Source organism: Ochotona princeps, chromosome 25 (genome assembly GCF_030435755.1).
Source record: "Ochotona princeps isolate mOchPri1 chromosome 25, mOchPri1.hap1, whole genome shotgun sequence".
In the NCBI taxonomy this organism is placed as follows: domain Eukaryota; kingdom Metazoa; phylum Chordata; class Mammalia; order Lagomorpha; family Ochotonidae; genus Ochotona; species Ochotona princeps.
Window position 1 is genome coordinate 8,197,293 of NC_080856.1, and position 12,892 is coordinate 8,210,184.

General features: G+C 44.7%; 1 protein-coding gene across 3 annotated transcripts in view; it reads left to right on the forward strand.

Moving 5' to 3' along the window:
* Positions 1 to 8,769: 8,769 nt before the first annotated feature.
* The window catches only part of TSPAN12 (tetraspanin 12), a 41,279-nt gene continuing 37,156 nt past the window's right edge, over positions 8,770 to 12,892 (forward strand). For 2 of the 3 annotated variants that reach the window (XM_004592482.3, XM_058654945.1), the window contains exons 1-2: positions 8,770 to 8,904; positions 9,765 to 9,900. In XM_004592482.3, the coding sequence (XP_004592539.2) occupies positions 9,835 to 9,900 (66 nt within the window). In that variant the 5' untranslated portion in view covers positions 8,770 to 8,904; positions 9,765 to 9,834. Of the gene's footprint in view, positions 8,905 to 9,148; positions 9,332 to 9,764; positions 9,901 to 12,892 lie in introns of those variants that run through there. The other variant, XM_058654943.1, reaches the window with a different exon arrangement.

Below are 12,892 nucleotides of genomic sequence, written 5' to 3' on the forward strand. Positions count from 1 at the left end.
TAGTGCTCCGCACGATAGCCGGTGACACACGGCCGAAGGAGTTCTCTAAGTGATCTTGCTGTGTTTGCTGTGTCCTACAGTCTACCTGCAGAACAGTCTTCTTAATAATTCAGCTATTTGGGCATGTTGCTGGGTTCTGCCTACTGCTGTGAGACTCTGCAAACAGAGGCAGAATTCTGGCTCTTTTACTAACCATATGACTTGACTTAGTTTATTGATGAAATGTATTATTTTTAAAATTATGTTATCACTATTTTAAAACCTTTGCATTTTTTTCTGAGATACAGGATGCACTCTAAAAGGGGTTTGCCATTTTTTTTTTTTAACAAGAATTTCTCTTGGGGAAAACACTGTGTGAAAGCTGAGACTTGCTGGCATATTTGGACTGAAGTCTGAAACAAAAATGATCCTTATTCTGTCTGAAGGGGAGTTAGCAGGGCTTGGCCCTGAGGTGGAAGTGGCATGAGAGATCAGTCAAGAAGGGCCAGGCGACAAGGGATAAGCAGGAAAGGTGTCTGAAAAGACAGAGGGCGGCCATCGCCAGAGGAGCTCTGAAATGCGTTTAGAACGGCCTGTGGTGCTGCTACAGGAATGCCTTCAGATTCTTTGATGGACACATGCTTGTATGAAACTCATGTTGAGAAAGGAGCGGTTTCTTTGCGAAGACTGTCCTCCTCCCAAGAAAGGAACAATACGCACAGAATCACCGGATGATCATGATCTTAATCTGACTCTGGAGGGATTTCCTGTTTCTTCTCCAGCCCGAGCAATACCATAGAGCTTGCAATGGGAAAATAGTTTGCTCACTGCTCGAGGCAAAGAGAATCAGCCTATAATATTTGAACCTCAAAGGAGAGTGGGACAACCCCCACCTTCTACTGCTAAATGTTGCACAACTTGCGTATCACATAATATTCATGGCTACTTCAGGAGGTAAGGGTACAGACTGAGACTCTTAGAAAGAGATGGGTTCCTTTCTCGTGACCTCATGATCAGTTATTGGGAAAGTCAGCATTCAAGTCCAGGTCACCTTTGGGATTCTTGCGCTGTGTGCTGTTTGGTTTTGTTTTGTTTTGCTGGGAGGATGTTTGCCCAGTGGTTAAGACATACATCATGGCTTCAGCTCTGGATTGCAGCTTCCTGCTAATGCAGACCCTGGGACATGGCAGGTGATGGCTGGCTCAGATAACAGGACTGCTGCCAGCCCCATGGGAAACCATCTCCAGGCTCTGGCCTGGACCAGCCTTGGCTTTCGTGGACATCTGAGGAGTGGACCAGAGCTATCTCTCTGTCTGTTTGTCTGCCTATCTCTGTCTCTATAAAATAATAATAATAATAATAATAATAATAATAATAAAAACAACTCCTGGCCCTGGCGCATTAGCCTAGTGGCTAAAGTCCTTGCCTTTGCATGTGCTGGGATCCCATATGGGCGCCGATTCACGTCCCGGCAGTCCCACTTCCCATCCAGCTCCCTGCTTGTGCCCTGGGAAAGCAGTCGAGGACTGCCCAAAGCCTTGGGACCCTGCACCCGCGTGGGAGACCTGGAGGAAGTTCTTGGTTCCTGGCTTCGGATCGCCACAGCACCGGCCATTGCAGTCACTAGGGGAGTGAATCAGCAGACAGAAGATCTTCCTCTCTGTCTCTCCTCCTCTCTGTATATCTGACTTTGCAATAAAAAAGAATACAAACTCCTCAGTCCAGCTTTTAAGACATTCCTTAATCTGGAAACTACAAACTTTCTAATCTTCATGAAGTGACTGTCAAACTAGGGTCTAGTGAAATTCCTGTCAGAGTATGTGCTTTGCTTTTGAATCTTGTTTTTCCAGAGAGCTGAATTCATCCCTCAGGGTCGGTTTCCTCTTGGCAGAGAGAAGCTAAGTCCGCCCGACATAGAGGTCTTTCCTTTTTTGCATGAAGCTTCTGAACGCCTGGGCCACTGCGTTCTGTCAGTCAGTCACCTGCCTGTTACCATTTGCTGGACCTCTTCGACACTGCCATCTGGCTTCCACCTAGGCTTGCCAACACATTCCCCTCATACTTGGTTCCGCTTCACTGCCTGAATTTACATTGCCCTTTGATGAGTCTTCACTCAAGTTCCAGTCACACCCTAATTGATTGGTCTAGTCTTTAGACCCCGGCCGTCCATGCCCTCTCCCATAACTAAACTCACCACATTTGTGAAACTTTGAATGTGTAGCAAATGTGGTGAACTCGTGGGATAGTTTGGAACCCTGGCTGAAATAGAGTGAGAGCTGTGGAAAAGAGGGAAAAGGAGCCAGTTTCTGATACTTGTATGTGTGACAATTGGTGACAATACAGAGAAGATCAGGGAAGAGAGTGCAGTTAAGAAATGAAAGCTTTGGGAGACTGTATTTTCAGTTTTCACATTTAATTCAAGGACTACTTATTGGGATCTGTGTTAAGTTCAGCTATATTCTGTCTTGTAGCTCAGCCTGGCTGCTTTCACTTTTTAGGTCATTTCTCCCATGAGAATCAGTTCATCTTTGCATTGGCAGATGTGGAAAGATCACCTTTTTGACCCAAAGCAACAGTGACAATGACTTACAAAATATCACCAATATAAAACTTATCTCAAATAATACGTAACTTCATTAATATAAGTTATTACAACATGGATGAATTTGCTAAATCAAATATGCTGCATCATAAATCTTTAATCATTACAGTGAGCAGCACTGTGCACAAAGTGAAGGTAACACGAATGCTTGTAGTAGTAAAACTCCTTGTATTGGTTATCTATGGATGTCTTTCAGTCTTGACATGCTTTCTTCTCCTTTATTAATGTGAGTGGTAACCGATCAGTGAATACTGCTTTGTAAGAGAAAACTGACCATCCAAAGATCTTCCAAAGATGGTAGCACACATTGGCAATTTTAAGAAATGACAGGGTTTTTTGTTTTTTTTTTTTTTTGCAATAATACAGATGTAGCACCATCTCCCCAAACCAGGATGGGTATGGCATTATTTTCTTCTCCATTCACCAACCATTTTTGCATTAATACTGTAACATAAACAATGAGTATTCACTGCTTGTTGAGCTCGCCAAACAGAGTGGCTGATAATAGCATGCTCACAGGAAAATAGCATGAGAATACAAAGTTTAAATTTCAATCAAAGCTTTTGTAAAGACTGAATTTTAACCAGAAAATCACAATGCATTTTGCTGCATGAAACAGTTGGCTTATTCATGGTAGCATGCAGACACTATTGAATTTGGATTAGCTAACTGAGCACAATTTTCCAAATTAAACACATTAGTGTAAATAAATGATTTCTTATTTAGCACTACATAGGAATAATTTGAAATTTCTGACAGTTTAATATTCATGGTCACTGTTTATCTTTTCTTGGTTGTTGTGTTGTCGAAATGACGTGAAGCTGACACAGTGGTATAATTGATTAATTCCTGACAAAAGTAGGCCTCGGGAACTGTTGGAATTGACCTGTCCTCCGGCTTTTCCTTTACAGTTTACTTTAATGAATCAGAAGTTAGGACTTTTCACAAAGGGAATGAATTCTTCAGTCCTGTAAGTTTTGTTCTCTAAACAGAAATAATGCTAATGAAGATATACAATTTTTGAGAATCAAAAATATGTGAGAATGTTTGGCTCCCAGTTCTAAGTTTGCAGTCAGTGTTCAATAAATATTTATCGAATGGGATTGAATTATTTGTAATAATGTCTACTGATGAACGGAGTCCAAATCCCTGAACTTTGCATGGAGTCTGGGCTTGAATAAACTCTGAGGAAGGCATTCTACAAGTTTATATGAGTGTGCTAACGTGGGCCATCCTTTACTCCAACGTGTTACGTATAAACACAGATGGGGGTCCAGGAAACTGGCAAAGCAGAGAAGTGATGGAGCTGGAATGTCTTGGTTTCTTCACTCTTTGCCAGCGAGTCCCCGCTTCACGGGTTCTCACGGTAACCAAGAGAAGGCTTTTGTCAAGTAGTGGTCCAGAAACAGTCACCCAAGAGCCATGCTGTTTCAGCAGTGTTCGGGAGAGAGAATGATAGCACGCTGGTTTCTGCATTGCCTAGTCGCAACCCCTGCTTCAAACACTAAGCTATGTTCAGTTACTTCACTTCCTCTGGCCATTTTCTGGAAAGCAGAGTTGTCCTGGGCCCCAAAAATGATCCTGTTTGCCTTAAAACCAGTGACAGTGCAGCCCATATTTGGTTCATCTATGGATATGTGATGGGATTCTAGACAATGAGTCAAGAGATGAACTGAAGCAAGGCTCCTGGGAAAGGTTTCTTCAATCCCAAATGAGACCCCTCAGAGGAAATAGCTTCTTCTTCCTCTACTGTGCTAACTGTCTTGTGACCAGGAGAAGCAGTAGCAACACGGAGACAGACTGTGGAGATGAGCAGAGCAAACAAGGAAAAGAATGGACTCTGTGACATGATATTATCACGTCAAGGAACCCCTGTTTCTTGACTTCCTCTACTTATTGCTGTAGCACTTTGAGTTGAGTTTTCTGGCTTGCATTCAATGGTGGCCAGATTTAGCAAAGTAGGAAGTGCAATTGTATTTGAATATCAGATTAGTACAATTTGTTTTCAATATGAGTATGTTAGTGTGATGAAATAATTGGGTCACGTTTTTACCAAAGAATTCATTGTTTGTTTGAAATTAACATCTAATTAAGCATATCATTTAATCTGTCAATCTTAATGTTATAGTAGACAATGGCCTACTCTTTCAAAAGGAGAAATTCTCTCAGTACTTATTGGGCACGCACTTTCCTAAGTAAAAGGTGAAGGCAGATTTACCAATCATACTTAGAAAGTACATATCTGAGGGCCTGGCATGGTAGCCTAGCAGCTAAAGTCCTCATCTTGCACAGGTTGATATCCCATATGGTCACTGGTTCTAATCCTGGTAGCCCTGCTTCCCATCCAACTCCCTGCTTGGGGTCTGGGAAAGCAACAGAGGATGGGCCAAGTCCCTTGGACCCTGCACCCATGTGGGAGAGACCAGCAAGAAGTCCTGGTTTTGGGTAGGCTCACCTCCAACTGTTGTGGCCATTTGGGGAATGAAACAGTAGATGGGAGGTCATTGTCTCTCCTTAATTCTATCTTTCCAATAAAAGTAACATTTTAAAAAAAAATTTAACAAATAAGGACTAGTAAAAAAGTTTCCGAGGCTGGAGTCTGGCCTCGCAGCTCTGCGGCCTGTGCCGTGCCGTGAAGTGCATGGTTATGCTTCCCTCACCTGCTGCTTGGCCCTTGGGACGCTTCCCTCTTAGCAGAGTCTCAGTATCGCATCTGTGGTTAAGAAGAATTAGTAGATGTTTTTAGAGAAGCCTCTATTATGTCAGGTAAATGGAACAGTCGAAAGCATGTCAGATTTCTTTCCTGTCGTCATTATGAAGATCTGTCCCACGTGTACTCGAAAGGGTCCTACACTAAGAAGAGACGCATTTCCGTGATCTGGAGCTGTGCTGCCCTCCGCTTCTCCGTAAGCCAGAACAGAGAGCAGAACAAGATCCGGGCAACTGCGGTGACTTGCAGAATCACAATCATGTATTTATTTATTGTGCAGCTGGATTTTATCTGACTCTGAAACTGACCAAGATGGAACTGCTTGAAAATGCTTACTTTGCTCTTATCAATATTATCGCTACTATACAAACACAGAACAGCAGTCTGACCGGCTCATGGAAGGCAGGGAGTTGGTATCTTGTGCTTGAAACTCATAGTCAAATCACACTTCATGAAGTATTGCATGGCCGTAGAATGAGTTCCTGCCTCCCTGGGAACAAGAAGACCGTATGATTTCCCTGATGTGTTATTGCGCATTTAAACTCCCCTTTGCCTATCTTGTGAATTCTCCATCCCCCTTGGGTGCCCACCTTCAGCAACACAGTTCTTACAAAGAAAAGCATACAGTCTGCAGAATGACAGCTGGGACAGCAAATCTTACTGTTTCTGTAATCCTGGAGGAGAGGAGACTGGAGAGGGAGGGGATAGCAGCTGCTTCCGAGGAGCTGAAGGGCTGGCATTTCTGGAGAAAGTGTCACTCACACACGGAGGACTCCCAAGGACAGAAACAGGGTGAGGATCAAGGTTAAAGAGAGGGGAGGTCAAGGCGGCAAGTTCAAACAGCCCGATCCTGCAAAGCATTATCAGGGGGGTGGGGGAGATTCCCAAACTCCCGATCATGAATGAGGACAGCGACAGTTAAAGCTCCGAACCTGTGAAACTGGGGTGATTGATCCCAATGAATCAACTCCCAGATGGGAGAGAGGAGCTGGAGAGACTCCTTGGTTAATTTTTAAGTAGTTGTAAAGCGTTGGTTGTGTTGATTTTTAAACTGCTGCAGACCATAATTATGTTGGCAGCTTTGAAAAATCTGTATGCAGAGGCCGCATTGACTGCGATTCTGATGTGGGTGGTGTGGGGCAAATAGGAGTTTTTGAAACTCCTCAAGTGATTCTGTTGTATAGTAATTTTAAGAATCACTGGCCTGGCCATTGAGTCGTGACTCTACAGGCCACTTTGAAACCCGAGTGGATGAAAGATGTCATGACAGCAACTTCTTTAACACTTTTTTTGTTCGTAATTATTTTAAGAGAACTTCATACAGTTCGTGGGAAAATGAAATTAAAAGTAAGTTTTTGTGGCCTGTGTCGTGCTGCAGCGTTGGCCTTCCAAATGTGTGCTGGTTTGAGTCCTGGATGCTCTACTTCCAATTCATCTTCTTGCTAAACTGGCCTGGGAAAAGAGAAGCCAGCCGTAGGATGTGGGTGCACTCACCCAAGTCGGAAATCCAGACGGAATTTCAGGCTCTGTTTCTGCCTGCCCCAACCCCCTGTCACTGTGGTCCTTTTAGGATTGAACCAGAGGATTAAGGGCTGCTTCCATGTCTCTTAGTTTCTGTAACAGGGCCTTTCAAATAAATAAATCTTACAAAAAAAAAAAAAAGTTTATTTTGTTGCAAAAGGCTTTTGAAATCCTTGCAAATATTTTTTCTTAATATATACATTTTCATAGACTTTTGAAGCCCTTCAGCGCACATAGATTTCAAATCCAGGTGATCTGGGAAGGCAAAATAAACATTTTTATTCCACTTTTCCATGAAATTTGGAAGGCCCCTTAAATACTAGCAAAAGTGGTACACACATATTTGCAAAGCCCCTTCCTCTGCATTTTTATTATTCCACGGTGCTGGTCCCAGTAATTTTGTCAATTAAGTTAAAAGCAGATAACTATTGCAGAAATAGGAGAGGAAAGCCGTGACATGGGACTCAGTGCGCCTTGCTCCTGGGTTTTAGTGGCACAGGCTCGCCTTGGTGCTGGGCATGTTTATTCTCAGGAATGTGTGGCACCTGCCGCATTCCAGTGGCTCTGCATGTACCAACCACACATCTTGATCTGCACAGAAACTGCCTGATGCAAAGAAATGGGCTTTTCCGCCTTTCTTCCCGATTCTAGAAGTAACTTTGGGGCCAGAGGACTTGGAGTCCTCTGCCGGGTGACTGAACATCGCACCCTTTCAGAATGCTGTGTTACATATTGCCTGGTGACCAGTTTACACGGAATTTCTCAACTAGCCCAGATCACCAAGGGTCGTGACTTTGATTCTGGCTTAATGAGAATGTGCGTCTCATTGTCATGCTGCTCATGGAAGCCACTGACCCTAGACAGGCGACGGAGGCAGAGTTTCAATCCTCTTCTCTCCTGCCAGGAAATGGCAGGACTCCAGTTACTAGATTATCTCAAAGACACTGCCTGTATGACCAGTAATTCACATTAGCTGGTAAAGTTTTGCTTGCCACTCCATAATAAAAGTAATCATGGAAACGTGCTATTGTGAGGCGTAAGACCATCGAACTGAACGTGGAGAACATGATCGGTGTATCCAGTGCTTTTTTCCTTTTTTTAGTGTTTAACTTAGTTATAAATGGCATGATGCTTTAAGAAGGTAGTTTCACTTGAAACTTACTTTCTAGTAAAACAATGCAGAAATCTCATTTTCCAAAACTCCACTAATACCTACATCTTTGAGAATAAATTATTCACTGAAATTGCCCAACAAGTTTACTGGGAGGCGAAGTAAGTACACATGCTCTCCCTTCCTCCTCTGGGTGCCAGAGCGGCCTCGGTGCCCGTGTTTGCCCAGTGCTGTTACCCAGCGTGGAAGGAGGGGGTAGCACTGTGAGAATCGGGAGGGTAGCGGGTAGCGAGGCACCCAGAGGGTTCACAGGGCACCAGGCTAGTGAAAAGTCACAGGCGGTGGTTCCATAAAGGTTGTGAAAAAGGAGTTTCTCATTGCAGGAACTGGGCTGTTTCCCACCTCTGCCCCCCCTTCTCAAACACAAATATTTTCATATAATAAAAGCCTGCTTCCCTACGGTTATAACCCAACCTCCGTTCCTCCGACACCACCATTTTAAAGGGAGTTTACTGAGCAGGTTTCTCCGAAGTTTCCCAAGCTGATCTCTTTCTTGACCGCGTGTGGGAGAGGTGAGGAGACCTCCGAGGGCTCCGGTCCGGTGAGGGACACAAGGAACACCCACTAGGACCCAACCCCGGCAGCCAGTGCCGAGCATGCGCTGAGAGTTTGTGCAGCTGGCTCTGGCTGCCGCCACTGCCTCGGCCGGACTTGGCGAGGACTTGGGAGGGAAGGGACAGCGGAGCTGGGAGGTGGCTTAGCGGACACTTTCCAGCAACTGCTGCCGAGGACTTTTTCTTTCTTTCTTTTTTTTTTTTCCCCAGGAGGCGACGGCGGCGAGGGGAGAGAAAGAAGGAAGCGTCGCAGTGTGAGCCCGTGCAGTCCTTCGGCTGTGCGGGAGGCACGTATCTGCCCCACGAGTGGCCGCCGTGCGTCGCCGACGGTGCCCCGGCGGGAGTGGCGCGGAGCCCTGCGCCCACGGTGAGTGGCCGTGCGCCTCGCGTCCTCCCCGGCCAGCAGCTGGGTGCTCGGCCACTCTCGGGGCTCGCTCCGGAGCTTCCCCCAGCGCCCTGCCGGGGGCGCGCACGCGGTGGCGGGGCCGGCTTTGTGCTCCGCGAGCGGCGGGGGAGCGCTCGGTCACCGAGTGGCCTCGCGGCCGCCGGGGGAGAAAGATTCCAGCACTGCCCCCATCGCGTGCACAGCTGCACCGGCCCTAATGCCCTGGCGCACCCCCTCCCCCAGCTCACTCCCCTCCGCCCCCGTGCGTTCCCTGGCTAATCCATCATTCTGGGACCGAAAGCCTCATTTCTCACATTTTCCCAAGGAAATCCTAGTCGGCGAGCGGAATCCCTGCTCCGCGGTGCGCCCTCTCCGGTTCCCCGTCTTCGCGCCCGAGCTGCGGGACGAGGTGCGGACACGCGAGGTTGGGAGGTGTCGCGGGAACTGTCCTAACCAGGAGGGCACGCGCGCCCTCCGGCTCACCAGTGGCGCCTGTGACCCTCCAGGGACAGTTCCGAGCAGAGCTGTCCCCCAGGAGGGACGCAGGTCCAGGGAGGTTTTAATAAACTTCTCAGCGGAAAGCAGAAGAACCTGCCTAGCGTCCCCCAAGGACGGGACTTTACAGGGCACCTCCATTCATCCGGAGAGCCTGTCTCTGCCTGGCAGGTGTTAGCTGAAGCACGGTTGGAACTTTTGGGAGCCCGGTTACTATTTACAACACTAGCAAGCGCGTTTTGATGAAGTGATGTTTCGGATGAACTAGGTTTGGGGACGGAGGGTGGGGCTGTCTGTGGAAAGCTGGATGGTGACAAGTTCCTTTGTTTTTCGTAACCCCCCTGCAGATAGCTCCTGCTTTGCCCAGCAGCATAGGATGTGGTGAAAGGATGGAGCTTTTCCCTCGCGGGGCTCACCATGGCCAGAGAAGATTCCGTCAAGTGTCTGCGTTGCCTGCTCTATGCCCTCAACCTGCTTTTCTGGGTAAGTCAAACTGTTCTGCTGCACCCCAACCAACAGGTGGGGACGGCTGGACCCGGTTTCCTGCAGCCAGCAGAGACTGTGCCAAAGGGCATGGCTAAGCATTATTTAATTACATGGAATCACACCCTGAGTTTTTCACAGAAGTAAAACTTGACCTTTCTGAAATGCCTTTGATCTCACTGGAGCCCCGTTTGTAATTAGAAAAAAGAAATCCGCCTTGGATCCTAGTAGCAGTAAAATTAGACTTGAAGCTAATCTAGGGATATAAATAAGGACACGTGCTTGTACTCTTTGATAAGGAAGTTATGACATACGACTTAGGGAACCGTTTGCTAGCAGGAGTTTTAGATAACTGGACAAGCCATAAGTTGTTTTATTTTTGTCCCCCAAGTCTATGGAATCTCCTTGATAGAGCCCTTGGTATATTTATTTATTTATTTGGTGAGAATTTGTACCTAGATATTCTTAGGGGATTCCATACAGCCTGAAAGGTGGTTTTTGTGTAACTCTTGCAGAGTTGGCAAAGATTAAGGAATTTTGTATATGCTTTTGGAAAATCTCATAACCATTTAAGGGAATAAAATACATAAAATTTAACAAGCTCATGGAAATCTTTATGCCCTATGAATTACTGACTTTTTAATGCCTTATGCTCAGGCATAAATTCTCATAAGATGTTGTTAATAATTACGTTATTATTTATAAAACATTGGAAATGTAAAAATTAAAACTTGTTTCTTTAGGAGGCTGTCATACTTAATTTTCTTTCTTTCTTTCTTTCTTTCTTTCTTTCTTTCTTTCTTTCTTTCTATTTCCAGGTTTCTAGAATCTTCTTTCAGAAATTTTAAGATTTTTTTTTGGGGGGGGAGGGCTGCCTGGTTCACATGGACCAGTGTTTTCTTCATGGGAGTGTTACATGTGGTCTCCAGAGTGTGACATTTTAGTTGAAACTTTGGGGATGGCACTGTTTTAAGGTGATAAACCTTAATTTAGCAAATCATCTGCAAATTATCTAAGATGACATTACTTTTCTCTCAACATGAAAATGAAAGCATTGAGTACAATCACCATGTAAGACGTGTAAAATGATTACTTGATCTTATGGTAGTTTTTAATTCTTAAAACGTATACTTTAAGTGGATCATTAAATTGGCCATAAGATATTAACATTTTGAACTCTATTTCTTTCAAATACACATTTGTCATTCTTGTTTACTAACTTCTTACATTTCTACTTTAGGCCTTTTCATTCTAAGATCATCACATTCTACCTCTGAAAGTAACTTTAGAAGTGGCCTTGTTGAACTTCCTTTCCTTACTAATGTGGAAATAAGTGTGAGTTCAAAGCTTTGCCGAAGGTCAGCTAGTCCAGTGGTGGCCATTCCAGGAACACAACTTAGCTTTCTTTCACTTAGTCCGTGCCTTTAACATGAGCCTTGCTTACACTTGAAACTTGGAATTGTTAAAATATTTTTGTTGTTATTCGGGAAAGAATAAATCTTTGGAAACTTTTTTTTTTTTTGAAAATTTCTTATCTGCTTGAAAGGCAGAGGGAGAGAGTGAGCGCGAGACAGACCCCCTCACCCCCACATGGTGTTTTTGCTAGGTTAGTTCACTTCGCAGATGCCTGTGACAGCTAGGCCTGGGACAGGGCCCAGGAACTCCATCCAGGCCTTCCACCTAAGTGAAAGGAACAAAGTAAGGGGGCTGTGATTGGTGCATCCCAGTCCAGGGCACGTTGGCAAGAGGCCGGATCAGGAGTGGAGGCGGCACTTGATCCCTTGGAGACGCAGTGCAAGCATCATGCCCTGCCTCAGGCAGCCTGCCCCTGAAGACTTTCCGGAAGGTGTTATGTATCATGGGAGGAAAAGCTCCTAATCACTGAACAGAAATATTGCTTCTCTGAAACATGAAATTGTTTAGAAACTAAACTCCTCCATGGCCCAGGGCTCTTTGTGTCCATAGAGAGTGAAAAATGATATTTCTCTTGAGTTCTGTACTCCAACCTTCTAACTTTGTGTGCTGGTTTTCTTTGGATTGTTTTCTGTTTGCTCCAGCCATCTTCTCTCCGATTCCCTCCTCTCCAGAAAGTAACCAGGTGAACCATCTAGTATGCTTCCCGATGTACTTGAAGTTGTTTCTTGCAACACAGATTCACTCCTACCTCTCCACGTAGATCCATTCCTGCCATGCACGTTCCTGATTATTTGTTGTTGTAAAATTGTTTTTCACCTGCATTAGTCATAAAGAGTGTGATTGCTTTGTTCAAAGGTACCTGGTTTCATCAGCAAAGCAAATCCCAAATTATGCAGTTATATAGGGAACATACTAAATAGCTAACTTGGAGTTGCGTGTGTGCAAGGCAGTTTCCTATTCTGTGCAATGGGAATACTAATTCCTATTTTTTGGAGTTGGGAGGATTAGAGCTAATACATATTGGAAGTACTTAGGACGGATACACAAAAGTGCTTGTCTGTGTAGTAGTGGTATTTGTGGTTGTCATTTCTCCACTGACTGGTTGGAGTTGGAGTTCAGGAGCTTAACCACTGAGCCGATGCCTGCCTCCATCGAGCTTTTTAAATATAGAATATTACATATCCTTTTGTATTATCATATATTCTTATTTTCTCTGAAAGTGATTGCATTTCTCAGTCAAAAGTTTACTTTTCCATGTGGACTTTCAGATTATTTTACATAATTTAAAATGCTTATTGGGGTTTTCGTTAAGATTCTATGAAACATCACTTCTCGGCCTTTTGGCTAAGATCAAGTGAAGATTCTATGAAACATGTACGTTTGCTTTTAGAATACTAGCGTTGTCCTGTCAATATTAGAGTGGGATTTGTAGATTTTCTATTTCGTTATCAACTCAGAAGTGGACTTTAACTGTGTGCTGGACACATCCCTGTGTCTCCTTATGTTACCTCTTGCCTTCTTGTCTCTAATTATAACAGCCCCTGCAGCCTAGTTTTCTTTCCTGTTTATTTATCTT